The following is a 26,225-nucleotide window of genomic DNA, read 5'->3' on the forward strand; positions in this document are numbered from 1 at the left end:
GTGTTGGGAAAAATACTGAAGGTGCATCTTTTTTGCTAAGCTTTTAATTGTTAAATTATTTTGTACCCATTTTTGTATTAATTTAAATTTATGTTAATTTTTCATATTATGTTTTTGTTTTGTTTAATTTTGTTAACTGCCTTTACTCACCAGAATAGAAAGGTGGGGTATACATGAAATGAAATTTAATGAAATTTAATTAAATGAAATGAAGATGAAGATGAAGATGAAATGGAAATGGAAATGGAAATGAAATAATGAAACGAAACGAAACGAAACGAAAATAAATGATGAAATAAAATGAGCCCTTTAGAAGATGGCTGGGATACTACTTTGGAATGAGGGAGACTAATACATAGTGTTGGCAGTGGGTAGAAGAGAGCAAACAAAGGTCTTAGGAAGCAAAGCCTTAGGTACAGCTACAGAGCTCTGAGTAGAAATCTTGATAAGTGGTTAGCAGCCTTTCCTCATTTCCACTTATATGAGCTGCCTGGAGACTGGCACCAAAGAAAGCAAGCAAGTCAAAAACGCTGCATCCCAAGAGGGAGCGGAATCCAACATACTAAAGAAAGTCCTTGAAAAACAGTATGAGTTTTTATGAGTTTCATTTTATGAATTAATGAGAAAAAGTGAAGGGCAGCACTAACAGAGTTTTATAATAAAAGTACAGGATTCCTAGAAGCATTATTGAAGACTCTTACACTATGAACATCTCCTATGAACTGAAGCAGCAGCAGAGCAGCAGGAGAAACTTTTTAGAGAACACGTTTATGCCAAAACTGAACCCACTTATTAGCCTGCCCTGACTCCTTGGCAGAACGTAAGCTGCAATTCCCCCAAGGAAAGAAATCTCATGTGTTTTACTATATATAGAAATGTTACTGCAGCAATTCAAGATAGAACCATGGCAAAGGATTCTCCAATGACGTAAAAAAAAAAAAGCCAACTGAACTGAATATAAGCAGGGCAAGTTATACTGATCTCCTGAATTCTAAAACTCACTATTCTTATTTTTTGGTAACACGGCACCAGTCTTTACCTTTGCAATGCATTATGTTTGTGGATCCATCATAATCAGTAGCTGTGTTTCCAGGACACGAAATACAGTAATTTTGTCCAAACTCAGGTTGATATGTTCCATTTGGGCAACGGATACAACGATGCGTTGTTGCATTGTAGAAGTGTCCAGGTGAGCACTGCACTATAGGTGAGAATAAGAAAGCAGCTTGGATCAGTAGTTTGGATAGATAATGGCATAATGTACAAGAGCTTTCTTCTTAAAATCATTTAACAGCTACTGTATTTTTCTGAAAAGAAATTTACACGAAGTTGACATGCTCATAACCCTGTATGAATAAAAGCTTGTAAGATTTTCATAGCATATCTGCAAACTGGTGTACTAGTCACAAAACACAGATTTTCAATACATGGGTACATTGCATAATAGACACACATAATAACATTTATGACACAAGAAGGTGCAAAGGTGAAGAATATATTCAGCTTTCTATAAAAACAGAAATCTTTATAGGAAGTTCACTATTCGAAATGGTGCTGAGGTTAGTCTGTCTTGATCAGGAAATATGCCAATTATTCCTTGCCAAAAAAGTATTTTTGGTCTAATATATGGTATTTTAAACTAGCTGCTCTTATATTCTGAATGGTGAAAACTATTCTGGTAGGCAGTAAAGCACTGTCTATCCCAAAAATAGTACTATCATAAGTTTCAACAATTTTGCAGCTGGTGAGAGAGAGATCCTTTCACCATGAAAAGCTGGGACTGAAATAACTGATGGCTTGTGTTTTGAAGACTTGCCGTTCTTACCTTTAGTCTCACAATCCTGAAACAATGTTGCACTGGTAAATTTTGTCATCAGACCTCCTCCACATGTGAAACAAGACGTCCGACCTGGCTCAGGCTGGTATGTTCCAGAAGGGCATGAAAGACAGGGCTTAAATCCATCGGCTGAATATTCACCTGGTGAACATTGTCCTGGAGTGTAGGTAGAAGGGTAAGAGAGTGGATATAAAAATTTGAAGCAAAATGAGTTTAAAAGTATACCAACATGCAGCTGGCAGAATCAAATTCTAAACTTTTAATATTTGTTGAAAGAAAATACAGCAGAAAAGAGTAAAAAAACAAAAATTTCCTGCCTCTACTCTCAATTCTAACGCTTACATGTGACTTGACTTAGAGAAAGTTGCCTATTCCTACACTTAGAAAACAGTAGCTTCCACTGTACTATAGTACCAGACTAACTCTCTTTCTGTTAGTAGATTTTTAACAGACTCATGGTGCTTTTTTACTGAAAAATTCAAATGTAATACACCTAACAAAACTATTACTAATTGAGAATTGGCTCTGAAGTACGCTAAGTTCTGCAGAATCATCACAATTGTTCAAAATTCATATTTGATATTGGAGCAAAAAGGGATTTATTACCCTTGTGCAATTAGCATAAATTAACTTTTCCAAACTGGGCCTAAGGCAAAAAGTCTCCAACCTTCATAACATAGTTGTGATTCCATTGCTTCCTCTCCTGCCCTAGCTGTTTGTGAAACAAAAAGCTTATACTCAAATTAATAGACTTGTAAGTATCAGTCTTGCAATTCTTGTAAAAGTATTAGAGATTAATGGCTTCAAACAGAGAAAGCATTCTTGTGCACAGATAATCTGGTATTGTTGTATCCAGTCAGCAAGATTAAGAAGCAAAATATTTTATTTTTTTAAAATTGCGAACAAATAGCATAATCTAGTAATTGTGTCTTGGCTTAAACAATTCTCCATTCCTACCTCCTCCATTCGTACCTTTTATAAGTTGTCTTCCTTTATCTGTCTGAAAGTATACTGTTCAGAAAAACAAAACAAGGCTGCAAAATAGGATCCCAACCCATGCTGTTTAGATATACATTGGGTCCATGCTTTCATGCAGATTAAGAACTGTGGGAGTTATAATCTCAACACATCTGGAGAAGACGAGATCAGGAAAAGATGCAAGAGGGCATAACAGCTTAATTCTCAGTGATCCTCCCTACCAGGGGTCCATGTAAAGGTCCCATGCCAAGTTTCTTGGGGGAAGAGGAATTATGAATTTGCATGTGCCTCCCAATATTCTACTCCAGTTCACCTCCATTCAATGAAGAAATAAGCCCATTTAGCCTAAATGCTGAATGAATAGTTAATAGAGAAAGGGAGGATTATCCTTTGTTTGAAGATATTTTAATAATGCCTAGTACTACTTGACCTTTCTTTATTTCCACAGGCCTTGCCTTGAAAACCCACTTACTTTCAGTTCAGTTGAAGAAACATGCAAGGCAGAAATGATAGTGAAACTGTATTGAAAATAGTACTTTATTAACACAAATGCAGGCCGTGCTGTAAATAGGTGATAATGTAGAAGTAATTACATCCAATTCCTATCCCTGGCCTTTAATCTCTCTGCTTCTGAACTGTTTTGATACTCACATATTATAAAAACAGGGCTAATCTCCTAGAACTGTTTATATACACATCCATGTTCCCTACAGATCTTCCATGTAAATCTCTGAGTAATCTATCTTCCAAATTTGCAGCAAGCAGATTGCAAAGACAAAACAAATGATTAAACTGCTTTGTAAGACAATGGGTTACTGCTGCAATTGTTTGGCTATACTGTGGAGTTCTGAATTTTTTAAAGAGCTGTTAAAACTGTTACACTGTGGTTTACAGCTTCAATAAATCACTTCACCAAATGGCTGTTTTTGTTAGGAGGCGCCAAATTGGCCTTGGCTTCATTTCAGGTTATTTAAGTTCACAGAAAAAAGGCACTAACTGGTCTTGATCAGGGATGAGGAATTTTGTTTACAGCTAATGAACTGTGTTTAATTGGGAAAATGGCCTTGGCTTATGAATAAAGCAGCAGAAGGAACCATATGCACTCATTGCAGCAATCAAGGAAGAAAACGGCATGGTAGACACTGGGCCATAAGTCATGACACAAGGGACATGAAGAAACCATTCTTTTCCAAACACTTTCTCCTTTGAGCTTGTAAGTAACTAAAGTATTGTGTTATATGCAATTTAAATTATTTTCTCTAGATAGTGATATTTAATTTGAATAAGAGGATATGCTATTTTCCTTTATTTACAGGCAGATGTAATTGTAAAGGTTAGCCACACCAGTAACCAAACTATGCTTGTGGTATCAAAAGTATCATTCACACTTCTCGACTGAAAACTGATAGTTTAAATATAGAGCATGGTTATTTTACAAAATGTTCTGTTGATATTTTATCGTGCACCATGCAGACTTGTGAATGGGAAATATAAAATTCACCATAAAATGAAACAAAAAGCCCATTTTTGCTGTACTAGAAAAAACATTAGAGGATGGGTTGGATTGTTTGGCTCAAACTATGAAGCCAAACTATTTGATCAGAAGCATCATAGGGTAGAATATTTTGGGAACTCATACTGAGTAAGAATGCAGATAGAGAATTTCATGCTTGAATTCTGCTCCAGATTAAAGTCTGTCTCATCCCAGAAATTTAGCATGCCAGGAAAAAGGAATACCATGTTAAAATCTAATATACTACCACAACAGAGATAAAGAATAATATATTAAGAACAAAGATCAAAGGAAGGTATGTTAGATTTTTGAAATTCTTTGAAGTTCTATTTTTCCATCAAGACTTATATAGAACCTGTGCTTCAAAAGTTATATAGAACCTATGCTACCTATATCCAGTAGTGTTAAATATTTTCACTGTATATGTGAGGATATAGGACTAAGAACGATGCTGAGATCAGATGCTTTAGCTCTAGTGTTTGTTGTTCTGCCCTATAGTACAGAATCCTGCTAAACTAAGAAAGTATCAGTGATTCCTACTAGAAAAGCTCAGAAAATGAAGGCGGTTCTCTTCAGGATTTCTTGATAGGAAGCTGAAGAGAATCAGAACTACCCGTGCACTTCTCCCCCTGGAGTGGGCCCCCTCCCTCTCCGTCAGCAATGTCCCTAACAGTATAATGGCTAAGAAGGAGCTGGATGCAAATATTCTGTATCGCTTTTTCAGTAAGTAAGCTCTGTAAGCTAGCAATTTTTTCCCTATATATGCACCAGACAATCATTTGCTTATTCAGAAAAATTCTCCATAGACCCACCAAATAAAAGACCTGGGAAAGGGTCATAGCCCTATAAAAGCTAGGAGAAGAAAACTCACAGATTCAATCCCTAGCATTTCCACTTATGGCTAGGAAAGTCTCCTGTATGAAAATCTGGACAGTGCTTCCTGTCAGAGTAAGCAATATTAGGCTAAATGAACCAATATTCATATTTTGGTATAAGATAGCTTCATAATGTATTTAACTTTTCCATATATAGAACACTTTCTAGAAGTAAAACTGCTGTATTTAAAAATATTGAACTTTATTTCAGAATATTCAGCCTAGAATCATAGAACATCAGTATGATTTTGTGGTTCCAGTGCCTTTTTCCCATCTTGCATGGCATTAAACTATATCCACAAAGATGTCTTTAAAGTATAGTAAATTTAGCTCTTTTAACATGCCTTCTTGAAAAATCCATTGAGTACGTTTAAGAGGCAAAACACAGCCTGGAAATGGGGTAAAATTAAGCCATAGTCTTTAAACAGTTTAACTGGTATATCCTTAACCATCCAGGAAAAATTATCTAAACTACAGGATTTACTTTATTGTTGCCATGCTGCAAGCAATTGTCTGTGGTCTCTAACACACAGCTTAAATCACTGTCTGACAGCCCTCTTGTTTGCCACAATCCTGAAATACTACCAAGAGGCCCTGGGTGCTTCAATCAGCAGTATTTAATTCCTGAGTTTAGAATTCTAGCCTTTACTCATGTACTATAAAATCCTGTCATGAATGAATATTACAAATATGTCTGGGCAGTTTCACACCTAGGCAATCCCTGCTGTTCCGGATTATCAGAAATTGATGTTCAGTAGGTAGAATAGGCTATCCTCTTTAGCCCCTAGTATATCTGATTAGTTTCTCTTTAATTCCACTATTCCCTATGCTGCAGCAAGAATGCACTGCTAAACTGATCAAAGATTAAGAAGAATCTCATAGCTAGGATTGCGTTGGAAGCTGAGAACTTTGCCTTTATTCAGGCAAATATTCCCCACTAAGATTCTACAGAAATACCATTATATCCTACCTGTTTCAGAGCAATTAATAATGGGAAGGGGAATGTTAGATTATATCTGCTTTCACAGCCACAAACATATTATCATCTACTATGCATTCCCCTGCAGTGAAGAGCAACACCTACTTTTTTCTCTAAATTGTTTAGCTGAACTCTAGAATTATAACATTTCGCCAAAGCCAACTCTCTCCAAAGTTAATGAGCATTTTCAGCATATACAGTATATGTAAAGGAGGGAGAAGCAACAGCAGTTCATTCTTTCCAATACACAGTATTGTATAACATCCTTACCTCCACATTCAGATATACTACGAGCACCAGCTGTTTTTGAGTCCCCAGAATGTTGAAGATTTGGACAAGGTTCACAAACAATCTGACCTTCATTGTCTTGATAAGTTCCATTAGGACATAAAATGCAACCTTCTTGTTCCCCATCAAAATATGTTCCAACATTGCAGCTAGCTAACAACAGAAGGCAAAACAGTCAGTCACAGAAAGTATTTTCTCTTCATTAAGGAGAATGAATATTGTACAGGGTGAAGCTTCAACCTACGTTAAGAGTGTGCTCTTTATAATTAGAGGTGTATTATTTTACTGAATTGCTAACCATCATTGTTATTGCTGAACAGATACTGCTATAAAATAAGCCTCACAATTTATGAATTTTCAGAATTTCACTTGCAATGTGTAAATGGCAAATTAATCTTTCTTCATTTGGAGCAGCACAAGGATATAGATAGCATTTCTTTGTTCTGAGACATCAAGAAAGTTCACAACTACAGAGGATATTTTTGGAAGAGGAAAATTGAATTTTGTCCTGTTAAGATTTTCCTTTGAGATCCTGAAGAAGAAGATCCTTCTATTTTTCCTGTAGACAAGATATTTTTACAAAAAAAAAAGGCATATTCAAGCCAAGGCAAATGGCCTTTTTCACCTGCTTTCTATTGTTCTGGATCCATTTTTTAAAAAGTCGGTCTGTAAGAACTGAGACATGAACTTGGGCTAGAAAATCTTTAACACACTTTCAAGAACACATGCTTTCCAGCTGAAACATACCTGGTTTGACCACTAGCATTTCAAGTTAAAGATCCCTGGAAGCACAACTGAACAGAATCTCTAACAGAGGAGTCAGCAACTTCCTTTCTTAGGACTGCTTCTGTCTTTCAGGGTAATATTATAATTCAATTCCCTATGAAAGAAATCAGGTCAGACTTCTAATAAGACCAATCTCTATTTCTTTCTGACACCAATGTTGAAAAGGGTGCCAGAAAGAGAAAAAGGGGATGTTCAAATGAGAACATCTGTTTGCTTTAGCCCCATCCTTTGATCTGTCCCTTGTACATCACGTCTGAGAATGTGGCCCTTGACAAGTAAGAGAATTCTAGACGAACTGCACCACTGGACTACAAGATCAAGCATTCTAAAAAAGAAAGTAGCTGTATTAGCTGAGTAACAGTCTTCCCAGTGATGTATTGATTTCAATTAAACAATTAATTATGTATACGCAAAGTCTACAACCCTATGAAACTGAAAATAGGACCCACTTCTGGGAATTACTTTCCTTAGCCCCACACATGCATAAAATTGGCTGTAATTCTCCTCCTAATATCAATGGAGCTTACATGTTATTCAAACAGTTTTTTTTAAACTAGTGAATCCATAGCTACTGTTCTCTGCTTATAGCTACTGAACAGTTTGAACACAGGCAAGAGAAAAAAAAAAGAATCGTTACTTAAAAGATCATCTTCATATGTCTGACTAAATTGGGAAACAACTTTAATTATATAACCAGGAACAGATAGATCCTTTAATATTGTGACTCTTATTTAGAATAGCAGTCTCTTCCACTGCTCAAAATGAAAGCTACACATCAAATAGTTGCTTTATGCATTCCCCTGAGGTACTCCTGATACTTTTCTCCAGGGTCATAAAGCAGAGGTTGGGAAACCTGTGGTTGCCCAAATGTTGCTGAATGACAACTTCTAACAGCCCCAGCCATCATGGACAAGATCTGGAGGACCAAGAGTTAGATTGTGCTTGCCTGTATAAAATTTCCCTCTGTGAAGTGATCAGGTCTCCTAAAATCAATGGCTGCGTGTACCAACTTTTAAAGACATCATTTCATGTATCAATTGATCCTTCTGTATGAGTAAAATAACAATATCACAACAAAAAAACACAAGGTGTTCCACAGAATACAAAAACTGCCTCCTTTGAAAACAAAGACCAATGGTTTGGAATTAATGAGATTCTATTAAGGATTCAGCAAACTTTCTGCTTGCTTTTATTTTCACTCCTTCAAATGAAGTTAAGAACCATTCACCTTCAACAGATTCTGTTCCTGTATCCACCCTTTTCTGTTGTGTTCACTGACCATTAAAACCCTATTCTTAACTTATACAACAGTTTCAGGGGTGATGTGAAAGCTATTCTGATGCAAAAGATAGATGGGGGAGAGAGGCACCCTGAGGGAGCCTGGATTAGAAGTTATAAAGACATTTAAAGGCTCTTTCTCTCTATTCAGCTAGTATTAGCCTTAGAGTTTTTGACGCCTTGGACAAACACTATAGTGTCTCATTGACTAAGATGGTGAACCTCATAAAAGAGGTCATGATCCACAACTAACCACCCCCTGAAGACCCAGGCCCTGATTTCGTAAGAAAAAAGACAAAAACTAATGGAATGTGTCTCTAAGCTGCCTCCTATATTGTTTCAGAATCCTTTTTGTTGTTGTTTTTTCTTCCTGGTTCACAGGCTGTGATCATATGGAGAAATTACGTGCATAAGGACTGGTTCTTAAATCTATTATTCCTGAAACAGCAAGAATAGTTAGCTATTTATCTCTGGTTCAGAAAATGTATCAGCCTCTAGTATTCCGTTCAAGACCCTGTCATTTAAAAGGGAAAAAGTTGCAATATAGTGAACATCAGCCATATGTAAGAGTTAGTAGGACCAACATTATATACTGAGTGCACTTCTTTATCCTCTTTAACAATTAAGATCAAAACTGTGGTGCAAATTAACCTTCCTCTGTTTGATGAAGAATGACTTCATATTGCTTTCAATAAAATTTATTTTGTAGATTTATTTACTTACTATTATTTATTTGCTGCCTCCTCAAGTGACTTAATACCATTATTAAAGGCATCTCATAGATTAAATATGTACAATATTAAAATGAAATAATTGACTAAAATTGTAACATCTTAAGAGAGAGAGAGTGGAGATACAAATCAAGGGCTGGATTCTTTCTTCCTACCCCCAGTTCAGGCGGTCTGAAGACATTATATCATGGCTGCTGTTTCAGGGAAGGGAAGCCTACTTCCAAACCCCATTCCTGCTGCCCTCAAACAATAGTTCCAGGGCTTCATCTTCTCAGAAGAGGGAAGTATTTTCCTGCAAGTGGAGGGAGAAAGGAACACTCATGGCCACCATCCTCCTGAAAAGGGAGAAAAGAACTGCCCTTTCCCTGCAAAGGAAGAGGAAATGCTTACTTCTAATCTGCTGCAAATCAGCGTGAAGCTCTTTTCTTGGGAAAGGGGTGGTGCCTTGAAGACGGAACAGGTCCCTATGAAGGGGCTCACACTCCTGTAGGTTCTATTCAACCAAATCAGAGATTCTGCATGCCTATTTATTCATCGTGTCTTTCTAAAGATTAAAATATGTAGGACAAATGAAAAGATCTTAGCCTGATTCCCGTTCTACATGACTGATACATTTGCTTCAGTGCCACATATTATATACCATGAAGGAGAAACGTATATACAAAGACAGAGTAAGAACTAGAAAGGGTACGTGATTCCACACAAATCTGAAGGTGAGTATGAGTGTTTCCCCACCTCTTCTCATTTTCTGGAATTAGCCAAGGGACATATAGATTCATTTCAAAGAAGCCACAGTTAACATTAAGCACAAATCATTGGCCTGCATAATATGGCACAGTACAGTAAAACGAAAAGGGAGTATTTCCAAACAAAAGAAAGGAAAGCACAAAAGCCTGAGGTTCAATAGAATTCTCATCATATCAGCTAAAGTTATGTTTCCATTTAATCTGAAATACAGATAAGAATCCTGCCAATTTCCTACTGAAACTTTTGTACCGTACTGGAATCTCACATTTCCATTTTGTTTTTGTAATCCTGGTAGTTCTTTTCACAGCTTTTGTTTTAAAATAATGTATCAAGGATTGCATTGCTGTTCAGTTCAATTTACTCATGTTTCTAACTAAACATCTTTTGTATTTGCTATGTTTTAGTAATAAATGGGATAAGGTATAAAGTACATCCTGTATACAGTACTAAGGATTATGAAACTGACAGATGATTTCAGATAATTGAAAAAAACAGAATCATGAATAGAAAATAAATCACAAAGCTTATGTCTGAGACAATGGAAAATAATAGAGATAAGAAAGAGGACTCAGATTAAGCCCAAAGAAAATCATCGCGGCATCAGATTCATTATTTTTCCACAAATAATTTTTTGAGGTGCTGTAAAATGTGGAAATCTGGCATTTATTGATCTAGCTATTCCTTCAATAGCTGCACTGATTTTCTGATATTTTGAGTTTCAGGCAGATCAAATGACCCAAAGAAGATCAGATGCACATCTGATGTAGATCACATAGATATTAATTTCTGATCATCGTTGTGCTTACCACATCTGTTATCCATGTGCTTTTGACCCAGGGTGCAGCGCTCCTGCGTATCTACTGCCCTGGGAGGCTTTCGGGCCACCCCATGATCTACACCAGAGAGGCGAATATGGAACTGCTCTCTGTTGATGACTTTCCGCAAAGTTTTGATAGCTTTACGAAGCCTCTTCTCAGTCCTTTTACGTGCACAGCTCAAATTACATGAGTCTAGAAAAGAGCAGGTAGCAGCAATTAGGAGCAGAAAGCTTGGAAGTACAGAACCATTAGGTTAAAAGAAGTAGTTAGTGCAACAACTGAGAAGGCAGCCTGTCTAAATTATGGCAACAAATATTGTCCTGAGGTAAAATTTTCAAGGCACACAAAATAGACATTAATGTAGAACAATAACATCTTTAGCCACAGTAGCTTTCTGATCGTATGGAAAAGGGATATTAAGCTTCAAAACAGGAGATACTTTTTTTTCTTTTTTGCACAGAAATGGAAATGAAAGAGAGAACCCAAGGATCAAACTGTAACAAAGCTCTGTCAGAAATGAAGACTTTCAGTTGTACTGTGGGTTCTTTTCCAACCAACCTGTCACCTCCTTTTGGTCTGTTTCAAGCTCAAAGTCTGCAGATATAAACATTTCTCTAGCTGCCTTCATTCTGCCGAAGTCTCCAAGAGTTTTCTTGCCAGAACTGCATGTTAGGTTTACATAGTAGAAGTTCTCCATTACTGAATTATGTTTCTCTGTGTGGACAAAATTAAAGGAAGCAGCAACTTGGCCATATACATTACTGGGCATTTGCTAAAGCTTGATAAATATTGCTGAGTAAATGGGTGTGGGGCTATATGATCAATTCCAGATGCTTACAGATGACAAACAACTGCAACTACCAGTTCAGATATTTAGCATGTCACATACCAGCGAACTGTTCTGGAAACATTTACAGTTATACACCAAATCTGAGAAGAATTGTGAATTGCTGCACAAGCCCCCAAATCCTATCAAGACATAAATGATCTACAGGATCAACCATTTTTAACTATGTGCTATCATTCATACCTGGTATTACATGGTGAAGAGCATCCTGAAACATCTTACTCTTTTTCAAGTTACATTTTCCTTGATTAAACTTAAAAGTTATAGTTGTCCTGATGATAGAGAGATCTTCAGAAAGAAACAGTGGAATAATTACTTTCAAATTGATTGAATTAATCGAATTCTTTGCCAAAACCAAGCAGGAAATATAGATGGCTTTCACATGCCTCATTTAATTCTCTACCTATATAAGTTGTGAGTCTAGCCCCCAGTGCACCATGTTTTCTTTCTTTTATTATCTTGTCATTTTCCTTTGCATTTGATGTTTTAAATCTTTGTTAGCCAACCAGAGTTGCAAGGCAAGTAGGTGGCCATATAAATGGAATGAACAAGCAAATAAATAAATGAAATATACAAAAATTCCTCATCTTAAGAGAGAGCCAAAAATTGAAAGTGAACGAACAAGCCAAGCCAAAATATATAGTGCACTGCAGTTATAGGAATATTTGAAGTAGTTGAGGAACTTGTAACCAACCACAATGTCTAAGCCAAAACCAAACAAATCAAATTATTAGTGGGTAGTACAACCAGATTATTATAATAAGCCATAATGTGGTTTATCTTGGTTTACCATGTTGTCTGAACAGACTGTGGTTTGTTAACCACTAATGATAGATTATGGCTGGGTTCAGTCAATTTAGTAATAAAGTATATAGTAGCAACTTTCATCCACTTTAACGTTAAATGATGAGTCCAAGCTACTAAAGAAGGAAATGTGTCACACTAAGCATAGATAAGCATGTTGTACCCTGAAATCAGTTGATTGCTCTGATATTCAAATCTTCTGATCTGAGATCATTAAGAGGTGATAATTTTTTAAAAATAAAATTAAAACAACACTACGGCTGCAGTATCAGTCATGTAACTGATCAAAGACCATCAATTTGAAAGTTATATTTTAAAATATATGTGTTTTTTAAATTGCTATAAGGCACACATGCAAGTGGTACCTTAAAACATTTATCCTATTTCTCTCCAAAGAGGCAGCAATGCCTTTTCTAATTTGCTGGTTGCTGCAAGATGTGAAAACAATAAATTAGTTATTTTTAAGAACTGTTCAAATGCAAAGAAATTTAGGCAGGTTAATTTGCTAATTGAACAGTATTTCCTTTATTGGCAGGCAGGCCTGCAAACAAACAAAAACAAACCACCCACAAATGCTCAATATATTTTGGAAACATGCATATCAGATAATTACCTAAAGTAGTTGATTCATTTGGATTTTGGATTTTTTTCTTAGGTGAGAAAGGGTTGCCACATTTTATAGTATAGGAATCTTCCAGGCCTAAGAGACAGATCATAAGGCTATACAATAAAACAGAAACACATGCTAGAGCATTGCTGAAATATACCCCTGAAAGCTCACCCTGATGTAGCAACAGGAAAACTGTGAGTCTTCAGCTGTTGCTGAACTACAGTTCCCACCATGGTCTATATTACCTGGCACTGTTGAGAATTATAGTTGAGCAACATATAAAGGGCCACGACTACTTCATCCTTGCACTACTATATAAATAATCTTTCAAGATTACAAAAATAAGTTATTGTAACTATTATCTATAACCTATAATTATTTATTGTAATTATTTACACAAAGTTGTAGACTCCGTTTACTAAAGGAGATGGTGAATGTTCTCTACTGTTGCAAGTTATTCAAAATCACTCTGAAACTGAATACAGTGGATCAGAAGTATTGTTTGTCAGAGGATCAGATTACCAAGTTAGCGGGGCAGCCTCACCATACACACACAGTCTCAAAAGAAATTGTCTTCTGAGTGCCTTATCTGAGTTTTATTTAGTCTGATTTATGTCAGACCAGCTATCCTTTTTCAAGGGCTCTGACTCCCTAATACAGTTTGTAACTTGCATGTCCTCTTTCTTTCACCAGTGCCTTTGCACATTCATCTGTTCACCAGTGCCTATCCCCCTAATTTCTGAGATACAGTTTGCGTTGGATAAAATCTGTATGCTTAACAATACCAGTTTATATCTTGGGATTGCCTGGCAAGCATAGTGACAATGAATGTTCTTTATCCGTGGTGCTTTTTTCTTAGAAAACTCAGATCTAGCATTGATCATATACATTACCTATCATGGCACCCTTTTGATATGTGGGATTACTTCTTAGAATTCCCATCAAAATACACTGCAGTTTTGGAATTATGGAATTCCAATAGAAGAGAATATATGTAGCTCAGGGTTGAACTGCGGAGTCCTTGGTGCTCTCAAAGAAAACTTAAGGCAGACAATCATACCACAGACCAGAAGAACACAGAAGCAGAACCAACTCAGAGCAGAGGACAGAGCAGCCCTCAAAAACCTAAAGAAGGACCAAACCATCACCATCCTCCCGGCAGACAAAGGCCAAACCACGGTTATCATGGACAGAACACAATACATGCAAAAAGCCAAAGAACTACTGGAGGACAAAGAACATCCCAGTAAACACCAGCCCAATACAGAAACTGGACAACCTGATCAAGAGAACCCTCAGTGACCTAACCAAAAAAGGTCAAATCACAAAAAAAGAACAGTGGCAGATGAAGAGCAATAGACCTGTCCTCCCACACTTCTATGGACACCCAGAAACACACAAGCCTGACACACCTCTTTGTCAAATTGTAGTGTTAGCAGGGACCCCAACATACAGCATAGCCAAAGAACTTACAAAAAAGCTTGGACATCTCACAGATGGGAGCGAATATTCTATCAACTCCCTATTACAATGATTCCAGAATTGAGAGTCAAGGGACAAGGGATGAATTTTACATCCTGATCTGAGATCATATGATACAAAAATGGACTTCAATGCTTTATTATCTCCTGTAGAGCAAGGATTTGAAGTGCAGGAACCGTGGAGTCCTCCTGTTGGCATATGCTCTAGCACAAACCCCAGTGAGATGATTAGAATAGTGACTAGGCATTACTGAAGCAATGTAATCTTACTTTTCCCCTACACTAGTCAGAGAGGATGGTATTAGACAATATTTCAGAGTTTCATGCCCATTACCCAGAGAGCTATGGAATTATCTTCAACGAAAAGTCACGTTGCTAAATGAAAGCGGGAGAGAGTGTCACACACAGAAGAAGCTAAATCTTTTCTTTCTTAGTCTTTCAAGGATTCGTGTACTTTACAATTTCAGGTTTTATCAGAAAAGTCAACCATTTTATCACTGGTAGATAGGTAGTATCCAAGAGATTTCCAGAGCATATGGAAAGTGGCAAGACAATCAGTTGTGGTACTTAGATATAGTAACAGTTTTGCCAAACCATTTTAAAACCTTGCAACTCAAGGTAAATGGATCCAGCATAAACAAAATGTATTTATTTGCTATATTTTTATACTACCATACTCCACAAAGACTCATAAACAGCAGTAAACCTATTCCTGGAGATGACACTGAGATCTTGGAGAGCATTTTCAGAGCATCCTTTGTTCTCAAATGAAGGTAAGTATGCACATTTGAAATGTGGGATGGGAATGGTATTTGTTGGGTGAAAGATCTGTATGACAAAATCACTTTATCTGAAACTAAAGCCAGAAAGACCTAAAAATAGAAGATGAAATTATGGTTTCATTTGATGTCACAGCAGTCTTTATGCCCATAGATCCAGAACTAGCAAAAGAATCTATGGCAGCAGTACTACACAACACACCTGACCTAGTCAAATACACTAAGATTGAAATACCCAGAATTATGGACCTCACCAACCTCCACCTCACTACCTACTTTCAGTTTGATGTCCCAAAAGAAGAGTTGTGTAACAACATTATTCAGACAAGTACAAATGCACTGCAGCAACCCAGAACACCAGAAAAAGGAAACAGACCACCTATACAACATCTTCCAACAAAATGGATGGATACCCACACAGCTTTTATCAAAAAGTACCTGACCACTCAACCCACTACAGCACAACCAACACAAGTGATGAAAAGGATAACACCGCCATACATCAGAAACATCTCAGAAACAACCAACAGATTGTTACAACCACATGGTATTACAATAGTACACATACCAACTAAAGCCCTCCAAAACATATTAAGTAAACCAAAAGACCCAGTAGCCCAAGAAGAAAAAACAGGAGTTATCTACAACATACAGTGTAAGGACTGTAGCAGCCACTATGTAGGACAGACAGGCAGAAGACTAACAGAGCGCATCCATGAACACCAACCACCAGTCAGAAGACACAATGAAAACTCCTTAATCTCACAACACATGGACAGACTCAACCATGGTTTCAGCTGGGAAACTGGGAGCATCCTAAACCAAGCTAAATCCAAAAATGCTAGGGAATTCCTGGAAGCTTGGCATTCAGACAAATCAGCCATCAATAAACACACAGAAATAATCCATATTTATACAACATTCAAAAGAGACAATAAGAAAACTAAGAAGGAAACAAAAAGACCAGAACACATCTTCTCAGGAAGCAGTCAACACCCAGATAAGCAGGGATTAACAACAGGCAAACAATCAAGCAGAAAACAATACCCTAATCAAGGAACTACCAAGGAGAAAACCACATCCACACCAACACTTGGCAGGGCAAGCTACTGTATATAAGCAGGGAGCAAACCCCACATTCACTAGCACTGATGATGTTACCTATTCGGGTAATAAAATGTCTGCAAGCAAACAACCAAGCTCAGAGAGCACCAAGGATTCCACAGTTATGGAATTTATAGTCTAGCGTATTTGGAATGCAGCAGTTTAAGGAAGGTTGCTGTAGTAAACTCCAAAATGAAGTAGAAATTCCATCCAAATTCTTCCAGCCCTGTGGTTCAGAGGTCATATTTATAGTTTTCTAATAATCATATTTATGGGCTTCTAAGGTTCTCAAGTAAGAGATGACCTTTAAATAATGGAATTCTTCCCTGGCTCAAATTAAAATCCTAGGCAGAGAGGATCTGTCAGTCCACACCCTGAGTTTCCACCAGGTTTCTTACTACTCCTTCACCATACAAACAAACTTACAGTTCCTTTTTTCATACCTTTAATCAGGAGAAGCGAGAGGAAGATTTTTGCTTCCATATGTTTTTTCCATTGTCTTGGCTAGATCACCAAGATTCATAGGAAAAAGGCCTTCTGAACCACACTAGCTTGACTGACTTAACATTTTTCAAAATCTTCATCATTCCAAAAGGCACACTGGAAACCACAGAGCTTTAAAGCACCACCAGGGCCGCAACTAGGGTCTGTATCACCTGGGGCAAACATGGATTCCGCGCCCATTTTGGCGCCCCCCCCCCCAGTGCGGTGCCTGGGGCACATGCCCCACTGGCCCCCTCCAGTTGCGGCCCTGAGCACCATGTATCTTTTCTATCCTTGGGCAAATCTTAGAATTGTTCCATAAGAAGTATACAATTCCCCAGTATCTATTTGTCTGCTAACTAATTGGCAGAGGATGATTTTACCTTCAAATGAAGGCAGTCCAGATAAATCATAACCCATAACACTTCTACTGCTAAGTACTTTGTTGACACAAAGTAATGAAATATTTTTCTTACAGCACTTTTATAGACAGTATTTTAAAAATATTCTGTGTTGCCATCAATTGATTTCTATGCCAATGGTGAACAATTTGCTGCTGTTTCCTTCTATAATACAAATCTACCAGGTTATATAAAGATTATGCTTCATTTCATGAGCAACCACCAAAGGATTCTTGGAAGAAAAAGCTTCCACATAAATTTGTGGAATAGAAAATGAATACTACTAAAATATATGTATTACACAATGAATTCTCATATAGTGTGTATGTGAAAGTGAAAAGTCCCCTGTGCAAGCACCGAGTCATGTCTGACCCTTTGGGGGGATGCTGCTTTCACAACGTGTTCTTGGCAGACTATAGAGCAGGGTGGTTTGCCATTGCCTTCCCCAGTTGTCACCTTCCCCAGCAAGCTGGGTACTCATTTTACCAACCTCGGAAGGATGGAAGGCTGAGTCAACCTGAGCCGGCTACCTGAGAATCCAGCTTCCGCTAGGATCAAACTCAGGTCATGGGGAGAGCTTTCGGTTGCAATGCTGCCGCCTACCACTCTGCGCCACACAAGGCTGTATAAATACATTTAAATTTAATTTAGAAATAAAGCTGATTTGGTCACAAATATTTTAAAAATATTATCAAAGTTATTCTTGCTCCCCTAATTTAGGAACAATAACAATAACAACAACAACATTCCCTCTGTTCTGCATGACTTACCAGAGGTAAAATGGACATCTGAAGGGCAGATTAAAAAGCATCTATCATTTCCACCAGTCTTAATGCAGTGCAGAGATACTTTGGGGAAAAGGACATCAGGAAAGGGCTTTTCTATAGAGCAAAACACAGACACTCACAGGACAAGAAAGCTAATGGCAAGCATGGTTCTAAAAGGCAAATATGAAGCTACATGTTGCATAATCATTATCAATCTGCACATATGCTATTAATAATACTGGGAATGAAGGCATACACACACAGTATATCATAAAAAGCTGGGACGGGGGTGGGGGCGTCATGCAGACAACTGCAAAAGGAAAAACAGCCTAGATTAAAAGCACAGGAAAGAAAGCATCAAAGACCCGAAAGTATCTCCTGTTTTTGTTTTGTTTTATCAGCTAATTAGAAGCAATGTAGTACTATAGATCTACAATAACTTTTAAGAGACCTGAATGCAATTTGGAAGAGCATTCATAGTTCCAGGCTGCATTGTTCCAAGAATCTGGTTGGCCACAAGTAATAGTGTAATAAAAGGAACATGTTCAGACACATTGTGTACATTATGGGAAGTGCATAGCCTTCAAATGGCCCAAAGCTGCAAAAGGGTTTGGGGTTCTGAATCTTACCCACACAGTCCTTTTTGTTCCAGTGTAATTTATACCCGGCATTACAGTGGCACTGATAACTACCCAGTGTATTTATGCAGGTATGCTGGCAGCCTCCATTGTTCATGCTACATTCATTGATATCTACAGAAGAAGAATGAGGGGGGAAAAATTGGTACTGTTCTGAATCTAGTCAGCAAAGAACTGTATGTGGATATCTACTGCCAGGCACATAACACGTAAAGAGCCAAATGTTTTTTTTTCTCTAATATGGAAATTTTGATACTGTTGCCAAAATCTTAAAACACGCATACACTAGCTTTTATTTCGAAGCCCCTCACAAAATGTTCAGGACAAATCACTGGTGCCCAATTGATTGATTGATTATGTGCCATCAAGTGGCGCTCAACTCTTAGCAACCACATAGATCTGTACAGCCAAAATATAACAAATTTGCACAAGAGACACCTTACTGACTCTAAGCAACTTTCATTAAAACAGGGTGGGGTAGGGTATTTGAATGAGGACAATGAGTCACAATGAAGAATCAAGCTTCCCCTGAAATAAAATGGAGGGATTGCATCCTTCTCTTGGAAAGGATGTCACCTTGAATTGCTTTGCATTTAGGTGGCTTAGGGTTAGGGAAATAGGGTTAACAATAATTAAAAGCTGATATAGACTGGGGCAAACCTGTGTGTGTGATGCAATTTATGCTGTCTAGTTCGTACTCTTCTGGATGCCTGCTTCATATAGTTTCTCCACAATTTATTTTATCTTCTCTTTTAAGGCTAATTTATTTACCTTACCTCTACACATAACAAACATCATCTGTTTCTTAAAACCCTTCTGGGTTAGCATCTAACCTTGCAGTTAATTACCAAATGCCATAATTAGTGTTACCAACAGTACTTTGCAAGCATGATCTGCAGAATCCAACTCTTAGTACCCAAGTGTGGAATGCAACTGTTTGTTCTAAAAACCACAGCTGCTTTCCAGTAAAAGTAAGAAGGAAAAGTTGTTTAAGGAAAAGTATAGCATGTACACAGTCAGGCTTCTACTCCAAACCACCCAAAAAGTAGAAAGGCAAATAATTTGAAAAATCTGCAGCACTGGGTTTGAAATGCATATTTCCTATTCATGTTGAGATCACAGAAGTAGAATCACAAAGAAAATGCTAGCAATAAGCTTATATACACTCACCGCCACAATGTGTAAAGCCAAAAAGAGTGTATCCTTCATTGCAAATACATTCAAAAGTGCCTGGATGATTGATGCACAAATGGTCACATGTCCTTTCAAAAGAACATTCATCAATGTCTGCAATTTTAAAAGGATGCTTTATTACTTCACTTCTTATTGAGGAGACATTAATGAGCTAGGAAAGCTGAATTAAAAGTGGAGGATGAACTAGTCTCATAAAAACTAACTGGAAATGTTTGTTTGTTTGAATTCATAAGCCACCCAATTCCAAGGGACTCTGTTAAGCTCGCAATGTTAAGATCATAATGTAGGTCATATTACATGCAAGTCAAAGTACTGAATTGTTGCCTCAAAGTGAGTTCTTACTCTTTCTTAATTTGAAACTTTTTTTGGTTAAGGTATAATTTTTATTTAATTTCTTGCATTTCAAGAAAATACTGTAATGTGCCTGTTCTAATTGCCCTGTTTACCCTGGAAAAACTACTTCCAAATGGTGGTTGGGAACAGATAATGTTTTGGGGAGAAAGATGTCATGCCACTACCTTCCTACAGTCTTCATTCCTCCAAAGTAGCTTTGTTTGTTTGTTTGTTTGTTTGTTTATCATATTTATATGGCCACCCATCTCAGAAAACATGACTCTGGGCAGTGTACAATAAAACCATAAAAATAGTATTTAAAAAACAATCAACAATTAACAAAAATTGGTATTATTATTATTAAAAGGCTAGGAGAGAGCATCAGATATTATAACAATGGAGCCATCTCATCAGATCACCATTCCGGTGAGACCCCCAGGCCTGTTGACACAACCAGGTTTTGAGGAAGGTCAGCAGAGATGGAACTAATCTCACCATATAAATTTGCCTCCTTATATGCAATAAAATACACACTCGGGACCTCAAAAGCCGCTGGCAGAAGCAGATGTTTCACCAGCAGATTTGGAGGATGAGATAAGATATTCTCCTTGCTGTTTTTCTTTTTTTAACCTCACCTATAGGAAGAGTTTTTTCTAGATAATATAGGAAAATCAAAATGCTGTTAATATTACATCCAAATATATGGTGAGATTAGTTCCATCTCTGCTGACCTTCCTCAAAACCTGGTTGTGTCAACAGGCCTGGGGGTCTCACCGGAATGGTGATCTGATGAGGTGGCTCCATTGTTATAATATCTGATGCTCTCTCCTAGCCTTTTAATAATAATAATACTATTTTTTGTTAATTGTTGATTGTTTTTTAAATACTATTTTTATGGTTTTATTGTACACTGCCCAGAGTCATGTTTTCTGAGATGGGTGGCCATATAAATATGATAAACAAACAAACAAACAAACAAAGCTACTTTGGAGGAATGAAGACTGTAGGAAGGTAGTGGCATGACATCTTTCTCCCCAAAACATTATCTGTTCCCAACCACCATTTGGAAGTAGCTTTTCCAGGGTAAACAGCACAATTAGAACAGGCACATTGGAAACACCTCCCATTTTTTTCCCCCTTAAGATTGTTCTGCCTTATTAATACCTGCTAGAATTACTCTTCAATGCTTAAGATCTCAGAAGGTTGCCTGAGCAGGACTTGGTCATGGGATACTCCCACTGGCAGAAGAAGGAAGGCAAATTTTCCTGATTCCCTCTGCTTTCGCAACCTCTATTCTCCTAAACAGGTTCCAAAGGAATAGAACCAAGTTTGATGAAAAGACTGCAGTGGGAGGACCAATCACTGAAAATAATCTCCCTCCTTTTCCATCAGTGAGAGTACCCATGACTGAAATTCTGCTAAGGGGACACTCTGTTGATAAAGCATTATTCAGGATCCAAGTCCTAGATCTACCTGCAGTCAAAAGAGTTTTAGATTATAGACAGCTTGCAAATGGACAGTGATATCAGAGGCTGAAATATGAACTGTGGCGAAGATATGCTCAAGGACTATCGCTGTCAGCTTGCACGTGAGAAGTTTTAAATTTTTATATTTAGCCTTGGAATTATATTCATATTTGTCTTAATAAGATAATTTTTAAAAAATTGTACAGAAGGGCAATGATAATTTTCAAGATAAACTATCAGTACGTCTGGTGAGAAAATATTCAATCTATTATTATCCTTAAAAATGTTACCAATTGGCTATTTTCACTCAAAAATGTGTACATTCAACACATCCTCAGCAAGAAAGAACGTATTTGTCCTGTTGTTATGTTTAACCCTAGAAGAACCAAAGCAAGAATCTATCAATTCTACTTTCTGAAAGTCATAGTTAATTATGGTTCCCAGATGGTTATCCAGAAAGTGAATTACACTTGACAAACAGATTAATCTCTGCTTATTATCATTTTACTAAATCACTTCATGCTTATTAATCATTCTACTAATGTAAACATAATCTAAAAATAGCTTAAATCTCTCTCCCTTAAAGCAATGGAAATTTAGGACATTGACAAGAAGATCCAAAACCCATTTCATTAAGTATACTCTAGTCAATATTTCTCAACCTTGGCAACTTTAAGATGTGTGAATTTCAACTCCCAGAATTCCCCAGCCAGCAAGTATACTTATTTTTTATTGCTTCCTACCACACATACCTTGACACAATTTTTCATCAGTTAATAATTTAAACCCTTTTTTGCAGCTGCAATCAAAACTACCAATTGTATTTCTACAAAAATGATCACATCCACCATTACTGGTCTGGCATTCATCAATGTCTGTAAGAAAGAAAAGGGTAATAAGTGATATAATGAGCTTCATTTCCTTTTCCTGAAAGATTTTAAACATGTAAGTGTTACAACCTTGAAAGCAAATCAGTCAAGAGTCTTTTAGTGTAAGAAGCAAGACCTAAGTGATCTTTTCCGTCTAGTTTTGCACAATTTTTTTAAAAAGAAACTTCTTTAGAACAACTGTTTTGTACCACCACAAAGTTTAAAATGTCATTACAGATAGTCCTTGCTTACTGACCACTTGTTCAGTGACCGTTTGAAGTTGTGATGGTGCTGAACAAGTGATACTTATGACCTGTCCTCGAAGTTCTGGCCATCACAGCGCCCTTGCGGTCACGTGATCGTCATTTGTGAACTTCTCTGCCAGCTTCCCACAAGCATAGTCAATGGGGAAGATGGCAGGGAAGGTTGCAAGTCTCTCCAGCAAGTCCCCCTGGACTCCCTGAGCTTGTGCCACACCAACCCCCCCGGCCTCCCTGCACTTGCACTGCACTGCATCATCTATCCCCTGACCATCCTGCACTTGCATGCAGCCTGCACCATGCCTCCCCCAACCCATGTGTGGCCTGCACCGGCTCTCCCCCACCCCCCATTGCACCTACACTGCAGCACCCCCTGATTCCTTACCTGAGACTCCCACCACTTTCCACTTAACAAACCATGTATCTTGGGGTTACGACGGCATCTGGGTCTGCTGTTGCTAAGTAATTCAGGCACATGACATCGCGCTTTATGACCACATCGCTTAGCAATGGCAATCCTGGCCCCAACTGCTGTCATAACCTGAGAACTACCTATACTTTTTTGCACACTATAATTCATTATAGCAATTTACATCAAATTTATATATTTATTTATGAGTGAAGAGCAAAACCTTTATAAGGTAAAAATAAATATAAAGGAATATTAACAATTAAAATGTAGAGTAATTAATGGAATATATAACAACACCTAATCAAACAGCAAGGTAAATTCCAAGCTAAAATTCCAGCATTAGACCCAATTCTTCCTTAGACCAATTGCCTTCCTTATTATTTTAGAAAAACAGATCTCCTAGCAGAAAGCAGGCATTATTGGAACAGAATGCCAAGATTGGTACATGGGATAATGCAACTGATAATGAGTCAGTTGATCTCTCTGAACAGGATTAGAAATGGTCTTGTAGAGGGGTGCCTTCCAGAATCATAGTTGGTATAGTATTACCTGAAACCAAGGAAAACACTTTTCTGTATGAAACAGAGAGAATATTAAAGATATAGTTCACCAGAACAAGCAGTCCACTGCATATACCACACTTGCAGTAATGGAAGGCTAGACTTCATTCTTTCTCCCATACTCTGCTGTATCTCTAATTATACTTTCTCCCTTGCTGGAATGAGAATTAAGCTGAAAGACCACAATAATTTAAGTCTGTACCTATATTCTGTTTCTCAGAAGAAATAAACTTGTCAATGAGAAGTGAGTGTGTGTGTGTGTTACACTTCAATTTCAGCCAGTATCTTAACAGATAAATTCTCAAATGTACATCTCTATAGAAGAAATAAAAACTTTCAAACAAAAGAGAGCATCTGACACATGAAGTGGGGCACAAAGCATACCTCTTATAAATACAATCTGGGTTGCTTTTAAAACTCATAAGTATTGCCATCTGCAGGAGGGGAGGGTGTGATGAACAAACTTCATACCTTTTGTTCTTGGGGTGCACATTGTGCAATGCACACTTTGTCAATTTTCTGTCATTGGGCTCTTTCCATACCAATTTCTACTCATTCTTTTGGGAGATTACTCTTACCTTCTAATATTTTTCATACAGGGCTTGTACTTCTCCTTCTGCAGTTGTTCTTTTACTCTAGCTTCTTTCATCTCTTTCCTTTTCTTTCATATCTCTTTCTATTCTTCCTAACATCCACTCTTCACAGTATCAAAAATTTCCTGCCCTGCTTTCAAAACCTTACATCATGCTTGTATTCTTCATTTACAGGTAGCGCTTGCTTAACAATGGTAATTGGGACCAGCAATTCCATCACTAAACAACATGGTTGTAAAGCATGACATGTGACCGCGCCGACTTACAACAGCAGTTCCAACAATGCTAGTTGCTGTCATTAGGCAAATCCCACACGGTCACCACATCCCATGGTCACATGATCGCCTTTTGCGACTTTCACTGCCAGCTTCCCTATTGGCTTTGCATGTCAGAAGCCAGCAGTGAAGATTGCAAATGGCGATCATGTGACCATGGGATGCTGCAACCATTGTAATTGCGAGCCAGTTGCCAAGTGCCCATATCACAATCATGTGACCATTGGGACACTGCAACAGCTGCAACTATGAGGACCCTTCGTAAGTCCCCTTCATTCAGTGCTATCATAACTTCGAACAGTCGCTGAACGAATGGTCATTCAACAAGGGCTACCTGTATTTTCTTAATCTTTCATCATAAACAATTGAATCAATCATGCTTTCAGATTCTTTTTCCATTTGTATATGTGAACAGAGTTATGCTTAAACAATGTACTCAAATAAATAAGATGTTTTTCTAAGCAGATATTCATCACCCATCATTCTTATTTATTTTACAATCTCCAGATGGCCCAATCAATTTTTCTATATTCTCATCTTGTTCGTATCCATTCTTCCATGCTACTTAATAGAATAATTTTTTCCCAGAAAGTATCTCTAGTTTTTCCGTTATCACCATTCACTGGAGACTGTTATGCAACTCCTACTCATACATACCCATAGCAACCTAGTTGACACCAATCATACTTCTCAACTTACATTTAAGCCCTATTATTCATAATTAAATTTACCGTAGAGTAGAGAGGATGGCCTTGACAGAGAGAGGAAAGATCTATTACCAAGGCAATGAACAAATAAACATGGCCTAAGCCCATACCAAGACAGAGATTTACAAAATCACCTAAGGCAGTCCCCCTTCCCCCGATTCACATGAAAATAAAAGAGGAAGGAGGGGAAGCATGTTCAGACTTGCAAGATTCTGTTACTATAGCCATTCTAATAAAATTAGATTCAGGCCTATATGGCATCTCTTTCTTGATCTGGTCTACTTTGAAGGGCTCACACTCATACCTTCATTTTCCTGCACATATTCATCAGCTCCACTCCACAAGATTAAACCACCTTCATTCAGCTCTATTACTGACTTCTCCCCTCTTCCCTTTTCTTGGTTTCACAGACATACCTCTCATATATATGTGTGTGTGTGTGTGTGTGTGTTTTCCATTCATTCATTCATTCTCTTTGCCATTTACTCCCCTTACATCCTAAATCTCAATTGGATATATGCTATTGCCATTACCAGATGGGCTATAGATACTAACCTCCACTACCAGTCATAGCTGTAGTACTTGAGGTTTTAACATATTTTTTGTAATATGGAGAAGATGTAGACAAAGTTATTAGTCAGTTTTGGACCACTAATGTCTGTAATCATTTTCTGGAGGATATACGGTATAGCATTTGGTAGATATGTATCATCTTGATAAATCTGTGAATTTAGCATCTAGTCTGATCCAGCATAGCATTTATGATTAGAAGGAAAGTATTTGTTCAGGATTGCTTAATACAGATTAATTTA

At 37.5% G+C, this 26,225-nt stretch overlaps 1 protein-coding gene across 1 annotated transcript in view; it reads right to left on the reverse strand.

Annotated features, from left to right (window-relative positions):
* The window catches only part of SCUBE2 (signal peptide, CUB domain and EGF like domain containing 2), a 70,759-nt gene that overhangs the window by 16,302 nt on the left and 28,232 nt on the right, over positions 1 to 26,225 (reverse strand). The window contains exons 9-19 of the mRNA XM_063289433.1: positions 22,490 to 22,612; positions 19,915 to 20,031; positions 18,736 to 18,858; positions 18,110 to 18,220; positions 13,095 to 13,181; positions 11,861 to 11,965; positions 11,389 to 11,544; positions 10,819 to 11,022; positions 6,453 to 6,623; positions 1,826 to 1,993; positions 1,040 to 1,201 (exon numbers count right to left, since the gene is read on the reverse strand). Of these exons, the coding sequence (XP_063145503.1) occupies positions 1,040 to 1,201; positions 1,826 to 1,993; positions 6,453 to 6,623; positions 10,819 to 11,022; positions 11,389 to 11,544; positions 11,861 to 11,965; positions 13,095 to 13,181; positions 18,110 to 18,220; positions 18,736 to 18,858; positions 19,915 to 20,031; positions 22,490 to 22,612 (1,527 nt within the window). The remainder of the gene's footprint in view (positions 1 to 1,039; positions 1,202 to 1,825; positions 1,994 to 6,452; positions 6,624 to 10,818; positions 11,023 to 11,388; positions 11,545 to 11,860; positions 11,966 to 13,094; positions 13,182 to 18,109; positions 18,221 to 18,735; positions 18,859 to 19,914; positions 20,032 to 22,489; positions 22,613 to 26,225) is intronic.

This window comes from Candoia aspera, chromosome 1 (assembly GCF_035149785.1).
Source record: "Candoia aspera isolate rCanAsp1 chromosome 1, rCanAsp1.hap2, whole genome shotgun sequence".
Lineage (NCBI taxonomy): Eukaryota > Metazoa > Chordata > Lepidosauria > Squamata > Boidae > Candoia > Candoia aspera.